Below are 13035 nucleotides of genomic sequence, written 5' to 3'. Positions count from 1 at the left end.
ATTTTAGATACAAGTGCATTGCTTAACACTGTTACAGCCACTGTTACTCTGGTGAATAGCATCAAACAGGCACTGTGTTACAAGACTTCATTTCAATTCACTGCACTGAATTTAGGGACAGTGATAATCAAAAGTGCGCTGCAGTTCAAACAAAAGCAGTACACTTTTGTAATTGTTTACAGTTGTTTGCTTATGGTAAGAGGTCACGGTGAAAACTACTAAGTTAAAAACACTGCAAACATTACAAAATATAGTGTCTTGTATTTCATACACAATTGAATCTCTGTTCTGACTTACATTGTCCTTCCACTGCAGACAGAACACAGTGAAGAGAGTCTCCATCTCCACACCAGTGTCAGGTCTGATGGTGCACCTCCCGAGGCTGGGGCCCTCATTCACTGTGAAGTACACCCTGGCCAGCCCTGTGCGCTGTGGAGTCATGCCTGAAAATACCACAAGAGGTGGACAATTAAAATCTACTGGGGGACTAAACTTTTATTTGCAGGGCTGCAATCTGTATAGACAGGTGGTAACAATTGGCTTGAGAGTTGAACACATTCACAAGTCTAAAGAACCACAGAAACTAATGATACAAATTTAGTACTAGATTAACACTTTTGTCGGCAGCTTACAAACATGAATGTTTTAGAGCATATGCTTGAACCACTTTTCACTCAAGTGTACTTGTAACATGATATTATTAGCAATGCAACCTTTATTTGCAGGGCTGCAATCTGTAATTTTCACCAAAAAAGTCAAATTAGATATAGATATACAACGTAAGCAACTTAGTCATGCCTGAAAATATTGCAAGAGGTGGAAAATCACAATCTACAGTGCGGTCAACTTTTATTTGCAGGGCTGCAACCTGCAAATTTTAGAAATCTTTTTAGATCAGAGATAGACATGGGCAACTTGCCATTTAGCAGTTCTAGGAAAAATATATAGGGAACGTACTAGGAATATTGCAAACAAAAAAGAAAAGGCAACTTTTCAAGATCTAGTAGTCTAAGAATACTATGAAATTTTATGTTTCATGCCAAAGGAACAATATCTTTGTATCTTACCCAGGGTTTGTGCACTCACTGCAACTGCATAGATCCTTCCCTCCATCAGGGTATGGGCTGCTATCACTAGGGACCTTCCTCGGATACCTGTGGTAGGAAGAGAACGGGACTTGTGGTTCTATGGACACAACAAGTAACAATGTGACAGACACCATTGGAAGAAACAACTGTGGAATAAACTTGTAGGGGCCAAGGTTATAGACAGGAAGGATAACAGAATTGCACTCCTTGGTTCAAGGGGGCTACATGAGTCAAAAAATCTAATCCAGTCAAGAACTGTGATGAGGGGGGATACAAGCTTGGTCACAATTGGGACCATGTTGTTCTCACTGTGGTGCCACCTAGCAGTAGAAAGTAAAACTACAAGTAGTCAGTACTGCCCTGAGGAAGGTGGCAGAAGGACTACACAGCAGGAAAAAACGGATATACATTACATGCACACATAGGTACTAACCTGTGGTAGCCTTGTCAATCAAGGGGAGAGCATGATCATATTTGCTGACAACATGTTGGACGGCACCCTCCACCAGTGCCTCATCTTTGACCTCATCGCCCCCATCATCTCCCTCCCCGCCACTCTGGCCACTGCCGCCAGGACAGAGGACACACTGACCGCTCGAGTCCCCAGCTGTTGTGGGCCAATCAGATGGGAGGATACATTGTTAGTGATATATTGTATAGTGAATACAAAATCATTTCTCAAGTTCCCATTCATGAGTTATTTCTTTTACATTGTTGCCAACACAAAAATACAAAAGTTTTACAAAATCTACAGGAAAGGTAGTGACATCATTCAATGTTGGGCATACTTAGCCTACATGTACATCATGTAAAACAATGCTTGGTAAACACCTGTTTACAAGCATTACCAGATGTGAACAGCAACTATTCATGACAAATGTTCCCTGCCTTGAATAAATGAAAATGAGCCCTAAGTACAGCAATACTCACAGTTGCCAGTGTCTATACCCCCCGGTGGCCGGTCCACCCAGTCAGGCCGGTCCCCTCCATCCGCCTCCTCAGGGTTCTGATCTGTATTGCCACTCAAGTCCCCATTGTTGATGTGTGGGGGAGGGGCTTGTGTGATGCCAGGGGTGGTGGCCAATGTCGTGGTGGCTAAAAAAAACAAAATAATCTGCTTAAACTCAGGAAAGTTACAGCAATCAAATCAACCTCTAATAGATTGATGATTGTCTTGCTAAGAAGATTTAACTTTTGTTAAAACGAATGAAGAAAACCTGTTCATTGTAGCACTTCATTCTGAGGGAACATGCTTTTTGAAATATGAGCACTGATTGAGAACTGCATGGCATTCCAGCATCTTAACCTTTTTAAGAGTTTTTATTTGTTTCCTGTCAATCTCATGTTCCAGAGAGAAACATACCTTTCAATGGTGCTCAGCAGTAAATTTTAACTGTTGTAGGCGGTAAGTTTTACATATACACATGTATTTGATTCAAAACTTCATGGTATTGAAACAGCTATGCTTGCTTCATCTTACAATTTCATGACACTTACCCCGTGTTGTTTGCCTCTGAGGTGGCACAAGTGTCGGCCTGCCGTTGTTGCCTGTCCCAGAATCCCCCTCCTCGATGGGAAACAGGTCCCTTGGCCAGCCAATCCCCTGATCCCTGTCGGAATCCCCGCCGCCCCCCTCTGAGATCTCAAAGTCGAAGGGATCAAAGGAATCGCTGCCAGGGAAGCTGCCCCCAGGAAGAGGAGCAAAGTTACCTGTGGAAAGAGGGAATAACTTGTTTAAATCTAATTCTGGCTGGCATGCTTCTTCATCTATACAACCAGCACGACCAGATGATGATGATGATGACTGACATGCAGCTCGTTTTAGGCTATGCAACTAGCGAGCAAAACACACATACTACAATTTAGACTGGGATCTGGAACCTCAAACTAATACTTTAAGATTGACATCTCTAATTAACATCGTAAATGCAGGAATGAATGTTGACATTTCCAAAGAGATAAAGATATCACAATACAAAGGGACTCATGCTTTTTCATCAGCCTTGTACACTTGTCTATACAAACAGTACCTATTCCACAAGAAGGGTTTTCTTTCATCCCGATTGTATTTCTTACCATCGCGTCCATTTTCATCCAAAGGAACGACCGTTACTCGAGGCTCGGTAATTTTGACGGTTGTTTCCTCCGCAGCTTCAGTTGAGGCCTGTGAACCGTTGCTAGGCGTGGCAGTACCGTTGGGACCCATGATGGGCTGGTAGTTGGAACCATCAGGGGCCACACAAGCCAGGGGAGCTGGGAGGGAAACAGACAAGTACATTTTACTTCTAATTCTAACAGATTTTGATGCACACTGTCCAATCATAGTGCTCCTAAAGACAGGTGGTGTCAATTGACTTGAGGGTTGAACACATTTACAAGTATGAAGAAGCATAGAAACTAATGATACAAAGTTAGTACTAGCTGAGCTATTTACACTTTTTTGGCAGCTTATAAACATGAAAGTTTCAGAGCATATGCTTGTACAAATTTCCACTTAAGTGCACTTGTAACACAATTATATAAGCAATGCAAAGTTGATCGTCAAATAAGAATGAAGTACAGCACTCTCCTTTACAGTTCCACTAACATTATGGGTAATACTGATGGTCTACAATGCCATGATATAACTTAGAGACAACTCAACACTTATAACAGGATAGCCCTTACTGTCAGGATCAAAGTGGTTTTCCTCAGACACTTTGAACAACTGCCACAAGAAGTCCACGTCAGGCAGGTTGTCACACTCTGAGCACACGGCATGGAGCGTCAACTTGTTGTTACTGTTCACTGTTCCAGCTGTGCACTGTGGGCAGTCTATCTGTAGCCTGGAAAGTAATGAGAAAGCTATTGTGTTTCCTTCTTACAAAAATAGACAACATTAGGAAAAAAGAGAATAATGGCTTGCTAGCAAAAAACGAACTTTTGGATACCCTTTGGAAGAAGACAGAATTAAATCTCACACTAAAACTTTATCATTAGTCATATTCCAGTCTTCTAAAAGTAGCTTGACATTGTCATTGACATTGCTGGAGATGAAGCGTAATGATCTGTTAATAGTTGATGCTTGATGCTCTAAAATTGCATAGAAGTCACCCTTACAAAATGGAGCGAGTATTATCAACAAACAGACCAGCAATTGTTTGCTTGGTAAGCTTCAGCCAAGTATTGTCCCAAAAATGAAAGCCTGTCACTTACTCTATTGGGTATTCAGTAGCAGTTGCGTTCAGCACTTGACTTGTGACTGCCTCTCTGCTGTCCTTACTCACAACAAGCTCCACCACAAACAGGTTACTGTTGATCCGCAACTGTCTACCGTGGAAGGTGACTACAGGAGCGTCAACCTCCAGCGGGAAGGACGTGTTCATCTCGGAGGAGTTGTCGGTGCGCAGAACGCGGAAACATGGCGTATCTGGGCTCCCCAGGACATAGCAGGTCCAGTTGTAGCTGTGAGCAAGAAATTGTTGTTAAAACAATGGAATATGCAATTTTTGTTTGCATTGAGAGGCCACCATGAAATAAAAATTTCTGGCATCAAATACATCAGGCTACAGTTGGTATGTATGAGGATTGCTTAGGCCTAGGAAAAATTATGTTGTGTTTCCTGTTTCCCTACCTTCCTGCTGACCCTAGACTTATTCTGGTTGTGGGCAGTTGAGTCACAAAGCTTTCACTTGGAATCTTTATTCAGCCTGCTTGCTATCGAAGTAAAAACACTGCATGTCCTATCAGTGTAAATGTAGCTATCAAATTTAGATTAAAATTTGACCTTGAAAGACAAGTGTCCTCATGCATTTCAGTTTACTTTGTTCAACTGTATTGTAATATGTATCAGTAGAGTTTTGGCCAGCCTAAAAAAATTAGAAGTAAAAAAAAAGATAATCCCTACCTACTGACCCTAATTTTGCCTAATAAGGACTGAAACAGAAAACTCAACATTTTTTTCCTAGGCCTTACCTCAATCCAGGACTATCTGGGAAGTCCGGATCCAGGGAGTTTCCTCCGTCCACCGTCAGGGTAGAGTTACGGCCGACCTTCCTGGCTGTTCCTCCAACTATCACAGCCAGCAGTGGAGTCTGGGTCACAGATACCATCACAGAGGAGGTGGAATACACAATAGTGCCGTTCATTTGGACCTGGGATAAGGGAAAACAAGAACATTAATACTATGTCACATTCACTCATATAATCTCTTTAATGTCAGTAAATGTTGTCATATACATGGAGACAACAAAGTCCTTCCAGCGCCTGATGGTGCATAGGGCAGCGCCCATCTCCGTTTCAGTAGCCCTGGGCCACACAGCTTTATGCAAACACTACAGTCCACTGGTAGTGGTGTGTTCAACATCCATACTCTTTCCCGAATGCTGAGTGCTAAGCAGAGAAAGCAGCATGCACCATTTTTAAAGTCTTTGGTATGATTTGGTCGGGGATCAGAATCACGACCTACCGAATTCAAGGAGAACACCCTACCCACTCGGCTATTGCACCGGTACATTAAAATATATCCAGTAATTTAAAGAGGTAGAAACTTGCCTTGAGGTGAAAAGTGTAGTTTCCATAGGGTAAAGTGTGGCTTGGCAAAACCAGGATTCTCTCTTGGAACACCCCCTGCTCCACTCCATCAAGCTGGATGGTATGTCCCGTTGCATTGGAGACTGTCCATTGGAATGTGGCCACGGGGGTGGCATTGCAGGAAATGAATATAGATGACTCTAATCGTAGACGCCTGGAGTAGTTGTTCTGTATTTTGAAAAATCGAAATTCAAGTCTGATATCAAGATTCCTTTCAGACAGAACTTCAACTTTTTAAAATCAAAGTTTAAGAAGAGGTGCAGAGTTCAATATAGCTTTTGTTACTTATACATGTATAACCCGTTTTCCCTTACAAAGTGCTCTAGAGACAATATAATCTTACAGGGGAAAGTGCAAATAAGTTTACCTGTATCCGAGGTGCTCCGAGGATGCTGACATCAGGTGGACTACACATATCTGTCACCACAAACACCTGCAGCTCTCTCGTGTCCGAGCTCACGTCGTTGGTAACAGTAACCTTGGCAACGTACTCCCCAGGCCTGGAGACACAGGTGGATGGACAATGTTAGTTTAAATTAAAGTGGGACAATTTACAGATACAAAAAAGACAGGATCATCTGGCTTCATGTTTATACAAGGAAATGACCCAGCTACAAAATTGTAGAAATTAAAGCCAAAGGAAACACCAACATGGATAATAAGATGTTTCTTTACACCATTTCTTTCAAAAGATCCAATCGCATTCAGGGTATGATGCAGACTGAAGGTGTTTATGGAGTAGTCAGACGTGTGTTGTACTCAATTTAGCTGTCTTGTTATGAAAAAGGCTGGCTTAGATCCTTGTCAGTAGTTACTTCTGTCTACTTAAATTCCACATCAAAATTCCCCATCAAAATCTACAACAAGAATCAGTACAAAACTTCTATCAAGATTTTCTTCTTACAGTGTTTCTCATGACTTAATCATAAGTCTATTTCTCATCACCCATTGTGATGAAACTTTTTTCCAGTCATGAAGAACATTACCTGCTGTAGGTGTGACTCATGGTGTCCTCCTGTGTGACAACGGTGATGTTGTCTCCAAAGTCCCAGGTGAAGTTCTGGTTGCTGCCCACCCAGTAGACGGTGAAGTCTGTCGGCTTGCCCAGGACCGTGGACGTGTCATACCTGATCAGACGCAGCTCGACCGGCAGCTGAACCTCGATCTCCACTGGGGGAGACACCGCCTGGCTAACCTCGTTTCCAGCGGTGACGTAAACTGTGAATCTGGTGGTACAAATATAAACCTTGTTATACATCACAGAAAAAGCCATGATCAATTTGACACATCATTCTTATTTCCTCCACTCTGCATTTGTGACTGTCCATTGACCCTTAACATGCACTGTCCAATCCCCACATTTTACACGTTATGCTGAGACCGATATCTCTTAAAGAATTACAGACAATACAAAGAATCTCTAAATTACTGTCTACTGCTTGGGGATCAAGCCATTTTTTTATACGATTCACTTACACATTTATCATAAATGGTGTATCAATTTAGAACCACAGTTGGGCACAACAATGGTGATGTCAGTCAGGAGTACAATACAGTATCATAAATTTTTGTTCTAACAACTTTCAAGTGTTATGTTTGATACTTTTGATGTACACGTACTTGAGATACATTGTACAACATTGTTTGCTGTCCAGTATTGCATTATGGCATTTGTCTGTAACTGTTCCCGTGCACATTTGGCAAGCAATAACATGTGACTTGGGTTCCATGTCTATTTCTCATTTTCAGATAAAGAATGATTGTACATCTGTATAAAGAAAAAGACTTTGCAACACATCCTCTACTCACATTCCATTTTCCTCATACTGATAAGCCAGTGTGGGTCGGAATGTCAGCTTGGTTTCCCCATTGCCCAGGTGCCAGCGGTACCAGCTGGCATGGTTGGTGACAGTAAGAGCATTGAAGGTAACATCCTGGTAGGCTGGGAACAGGGATCCACCCAAGCTCATCTCCACACCTGAATAAGGAGAAAATAGAACTTTAGACAGAACTTTATTACACGACAATTGTTTACAAGACAATTGTACACGGTACAATGTATGGCAACAGCTATTACACAAAGTCCAAAATAGGAAATAGAATAAAGCTTAACATCCTAGTTAACATAACAATAACGGTTAACATAATTCTTTGATATAGTGTTACAATGCAGCACGCTAATCATTAGTTTCAGTATTCCTTCTAACCAGATGAATAAAACAGTACAAGACCATTTCCTATACCATAGATTTGTTTACGTTTTAAGCAGCATTCTATGGTTGCTTTGCTGTTTGCTAACAGGATAACTCAATGAGTTATGAATGAATCTTCATGATTGTTTTTGGCTATACCTTGACTATAGGGTTAGATTGTTTTTGATCCAGAAGCAAAAGTGCTAAGATATGTTATTCAGAGTGGGTGGAAGAAAGATGCCTGTTCATAACTTACCCTGTACCCTTCCCAGGACTTTCACATCAGCAGTGGCCTCCAGCCTCCCAACCCTGTTACTGGCCACAACTGTTACTGTGTAGTCCCCGCGCTCCCTGTACGTGTGCCGCACAGTCAAACCTAAGCAGCCACGGGAAAAACACAAAACACAACATGACTTTGACTTTATTTGGATCCACAATAAGCTTGAGCTTTCTGTTAGCTATTCTCCATGTGGTCCTACACATAACGTTTTTTGAATACCTTTATCTATTACTAAGAAGCTCAAGTCAGCCTGCAGGCCACTTTTCATTGAGGTCATGAGGACGGTACAAAATGTAAGGGTCATAAAATGATAGTACATTCATCAGAACTAGGAGGCTATGAACACATTTTCCTTGATATCTTAAACATAAATGGGTAGAAAAGTAATCTTAAGGTAGATGCTACACAGTCCTATACATCAATGTTCCTTACCAGCATCAGTATAGTCTGTTTGGTCCCCCATGGCCCAATCTACAGTTACCGCTGTCCCACGCTCCAGTGTCGCGTGAAGCTCGGTCACATTCCCATGCGGTGTTAAGTACAATTCACTCTCCAACAACAAGCCAAACGGCGCAACTTGGACGAAGAAGGGATTTGGCAGTGTCGTGCTGACGTTGTTCAACTCGTTGATGGCAACAACAGAAACAGAGTAGTTTCCAACTGAAAGAAGAAAGAAAAGGACACCTTTCACAAAGCTCTGTTATCAAAGTACAAAGATACTTAAAATCTTGTGTTCAGTGAGGCAAATCTTTTAGACAAATACAATCATATCAAATCACATTGCATAAATGTTTTTTTTAACCCTAAAAAGTTGGAAACAATTTGTTTGGCAACATTTGATACAAAGCTTTTGTGTTCCTATTAGATTTATAAGCAACACATGTGTAAGTACTATAGAGCAGGCTGTCACAAATGTTTAGGAAAAAATATCATTTCTCGCAGAAAATATCAAATTCCAGACTAATTCCACTTACCCTGTCTGAAGGCATGATTCACACTGCCTGAGATGTCACCAAAGAAAGGGTTTACGTTGCCAGGAACTTCCTTCGTCCCAGTGCCGTCGCCAAAATCAAAAATGAATCTAACATTTGAGCCCTGCTGCACTGATGCCTCAAAGGGCAAAGGCACAGTTGCAAAGTTTCCATTCGACTGAACGGAAATTGCGGCTTGATACACTGGTGTAAAGAACTGCCTTGGTGGATCAAGCATCAGTCCTGAAATCCTCTGGCCAACAACGACGGTGATCTCAGCTCTCATGGGAGGGCTGTACACAGGGACACGTGTGTTCACATTGACTGTAACGGTATAGGTCCCTGGACTGTTGAAGTACTGGGTGGCTGTGCTGCTGTTTCCAGTACTGCAAATGAGAAAGACAGAAGATACAGTTTACTCCCTTTTATCCTGACAGATAGTTTACTCCCTTTTATCCTGACAGATTAATCTTAAACATCCTAGCACAAAATCTATGTATTTGCCCCTTTTGTTTATCTTATAATGTATTTTTTACCCTTTATCCATAATTCTCATTTTCAACATTTTAGCACTGATTTAAACTAATCACTTTCATATTTCGTATTTTCTAATACACTTTTAACGAACCTTTGTACACTGAAGATAGGAGATGGGAATGGACTGCTTGCTCTTTTGTACATCCAGGTAAATGTCAAGTCCGACCCTGTCTCCACTGTTGCTGCGAAGACAATGGAAGTACCTGTGGTTACCGTCGTCTGTCCATCTTGTACAATCAACTGCAGCCCAGCGATTGGCTCAACTACCACAGCAGATCCTGATTGGCTGAGCCAGGTCACATGATTCGAGGCATTGACTGATATAAGGTACTCTCCAACATTGGGATACGTATGATTTACAGAAAAGGTGTACGTTGGAATGTCATTGTTTCTTCTTGAAACAGAGGAGACTGCAAGAATGTCACTCTCGTGGACAGATGAAAAGATTTGTCTGGTCCCATCGGCAAAGTCAACGTCAAAGGAAAACTCTCTCCCACCAGTCACAGATATCAGTATGTCACACTCTTCACCCTGTAGTACTGGGTTCACACTGATGTCCACCTGTGTTATTGGGTGTTGTACAACAACAGTCGAGACAGCTTGCTGCGAATCAATTCCGTTTGATGCAAAGAGCTCCAAGGGATACGTGGCACTGGTGCTATAAGTGTGCGATACCTGTCAAGAAAGAGAATGTTATGAAAAGGACATGGCTAGATGAATGTTGTGGAACATTGCAACTCTACACTCTATCCGCAAAACAATCTGATGTAACATTTTTGGAATTCCGAAAACTGTGTACTCACCCTGTCCATGGCTGTGAGGACGGTAGTGTTATCGTCCAGTATCCAGCGATAAACCACAGCTGTACCAGAGTCAGAAACTGCACGCCATGTCTGGGAGCTGGGGGGGCTAGAGGTAAAACAACCAATTGGTGAAGAGACAAGGTAAGATTTTCATAATGCTTAACACAGTAAAAGCAATGTCTTTACTCAGTAGCGAATCATCGAATAATACATTATATCATACATCTTTGAAAAAGTACATTTTGTAAAAATCCCTAAATACTAAGGACTGCTTTTAAATACAAATGGATTTTTTGTATGTACATGTACTATCTATGTCTACACCATTGCCTGAAAATAGCCAAAACGTACTAACTAAACTTCAAAATTACATTGCTGATGCTAGCAACACACCATAACCACAAACTTTACCTTAGTAGTTTGACATGCTGTGGGCCCTCCACATGCAGGTTTCTGATTGGCTCCTGGACAGAAACATAGCTGAAGAGCTGGGCACGGTCTCCATTCACAGTCAGGTTTACAACAAGCTGGAACAGGCCAGCACTTGTGTATGCATGGTTCCACCTGAAGGTGAGAGACAAAGACAAAACTGACAATCATCATCATCATCATCATCATCATCAGTCCTGTAGCTTTTACTGTCATGCATACTGGTATACTCACACATATACACCCAACCTTCTACACACAGTGGCATAGATACACAAGTACAGACATATACAATATATTTACAAACACATAGATTTACACAGACACACACTCACACAGACAGACACAGACAGACAGACACACACACACACACACACACAAACACACACATACACACACCTTGTCATCACTGTCCCCTCACCAATATCTAGACATTAGTACCTGTATTGCCTCCCAGTTGGAATGTTGTGAGTTTCCTCCATGTTATCCCCATACCCAACAGTCATGGATGCAGCAGTCAGTGTCCACCCAGAGGGAAACACAACAGTGAAGTCAACAGCCTGCCCCACTGCTGATGCTCCACTGTGTTGTATGTAGGGCTCGACGGCTTCTGTCCGTGACTGGATGTCCATGGTCGCACTCTGCGTAGTGACTGTACAACAAAGATAAACACAGCAGTTAAAGTCTTTCATATCAACTAGATGTAACCAGCTAACGTAAGGTTACCAGTTTACGGTCGATTTGTTAATAATGCCGTTTTATGGAAAGCGTGCAGGCCGGGAAGTGAAAAGCTGTCCTTAATTGGAAGACCTCAAAGTCGGTCTGCGTCAAGCTCTGTGTGGCATCATATTTCTTCTAAGGATTTCTCGCCGTACGAGCGTCTTTAATAAACAAGTCTGCAGCCAAGAATTCTTCCAGGGTGATCAATTTACGGTCAGTTGGGTGTTTCTCCATGGGGTTATTTTTCTAAAGGACATATATCTGATGATTTCCCATAAAAGTCCCCCACGTAGGTCACTGAGATAACACAATGGATAAATTGTTTACATATGGCCATGCCGCCACTTTGCATCGCCGCTAAACGTTATCGGTAAGTCATCTTTGCCCCAACAGAACGCCACTGAGAGCGCCATGCTGTTCCAAAACTTGCACAATGCTACTCATAATAATGGCAACGCATTTGGATGTTGTTATCACCTGTATAGATAGGAACTGGCCTTGAAATGCGTTCAGTATACATGTGGCTTCCTCACACTGTGCCCTCCCCACATAAATTAGCCCCAACAGCGCCCCTTGCGACAATTTCTCGCTCTCCAGTGCACCAAGCTTTAACGGGTAAGTCACGTGATGCAAAATGGCGTTCGAAAACTACCCGCTCGGCGAGGACAGTCACTTGTTTTTATGCAGTTTATAAGAGTTTCCTTGGACAACATACATAAAATCACCATGCATTCTTGAGATAAGAACTCCAGGTTTGGTTTGAGATGATGTTTCAATTCATAATGAGTTCGTTGGATTTTAAAGAGGGGACGAAAATAGCCGTCTAGAATTACGATCAGAACCGGGTCATCTGTAATAGTGTTGTGCGCACTCAAGCGTAAATGTAAATTGTTGTCGGACTTTTCAGGCGTGATTTGCTGGATGCAAAATTATATGATAAATAAGGCAAGACTCATAAATGATATAAACGTACTTCTTTCCAACTCAAGAGAATTTTCTTTTTTACAATTGACCTCGAAGTCTGCATCCACCAACAAGTGACCGTAAACTGGTCCTGCACGTAAACTGGTAACCTTACGTTACATGTATTATCTGTCACCCTATCTCAATTGTGAATATATTTAACTTGATTCTGTTCATGATTTGAGTTCATTACACTTGTCAAGAGACTATGAAGTATGGGATCAGATTTATGATTGTACAATCTTTGGCAGAATTTCTTACACTTCGGCATTTCATCCGTACAGTTTTTTATGTACTGCACTATATTTACAATGCAGGGATTACCACATGCTGGCATATAGCAGAATTTGGTCCTCGTATACTACGTAAATTCTGGTAAAGAAAACAACTGATTTTTGGCCTCTGTAAGATGTTATAATAATTACACTTGTAGCTGAGACACATTTTCAGTTATATGGTTGAAGTAAAAGCTTCCTAACA

At 41.7% G+C, this 13035-nt stretch overlaps 1 protein-coding gene across 1 annotated transcript in view; it reads right to left on the bottom strand.

The window, feature by feature from the left end:
* Nucleotides 1-13035, bottom strand: part of LOC118424005 (polycystic kidney disease protein 1-like 1) — a gene marked incomplete in the record, with an annotated part of 42710 nt that overhangs the window by 27412 nt on the left and 2263 nt on the right. Inside the window, 20 exon segments of the mRNA XM_035832385.1 lie at nucleotides 298-443; nucleotides 1068-1154; nucleotides 1522-1695; nucleotides 2019-2183; nucleotides 2586-2798; nucleotides 3165-3341; nucleotides 3756-3913; nucleotides 4284-4532; nucleotides 5043-5221; nucleotides 5622-5828; nucleotides 6028-6160; nucleotides 6647-6886; nucleotides 7470-7638; nucleotides 8109-8228; nucleotides 8565-8792; nucleotides 9107-9489; nucleotides 9732-10315; nucleotides 10444-10549; nucleotides 10855-11007; nucleotides 11314-11513. Coding sequence (XP_035688278.1) covers nucleotides 298-443; nucleotides 1068-1154; nucleotides 1522-1695; nucleotides 2019-2183; nucleotides 2586-2798; nucleotides 3165-3341; nucleotides 3756-3913; nucleotides 4284-4532; nucleotides 5043-5221; nucleotides 5622-5828; nucleotides 6028-6160; nucleotides 6647-6886; nucleotides 7470-7638; nucleotides 8109-8228; nucleotides 8565-8792; nucleotides 9107-9489; nucleotides 9732-10315; nucleotides 10444-10549; nucleotides 10855-11007; nucleotides 11314-11513 — 4071 coding nt within the window.

This window comes from Branchiostoma floridae, chromosome 10, assembly GCF_000003815.2.
Source record: "Branchiostoma floridae strain S238N-H82 chromosome 10, Bfl_VNyyK, whole genome shotgun sequence".
NCBI lineage: Eukaryota > Metazoa > Chordata > Leptocardii > Amphioxiformes > Branchiostomatidae > Branchiostoma > Branchiostoma floridae.
The sequence above is the reverse complement of the archived record's forward strand: the minus strand, read 5'-3'. Positions and strand labels throughout refer to the sequence as shown.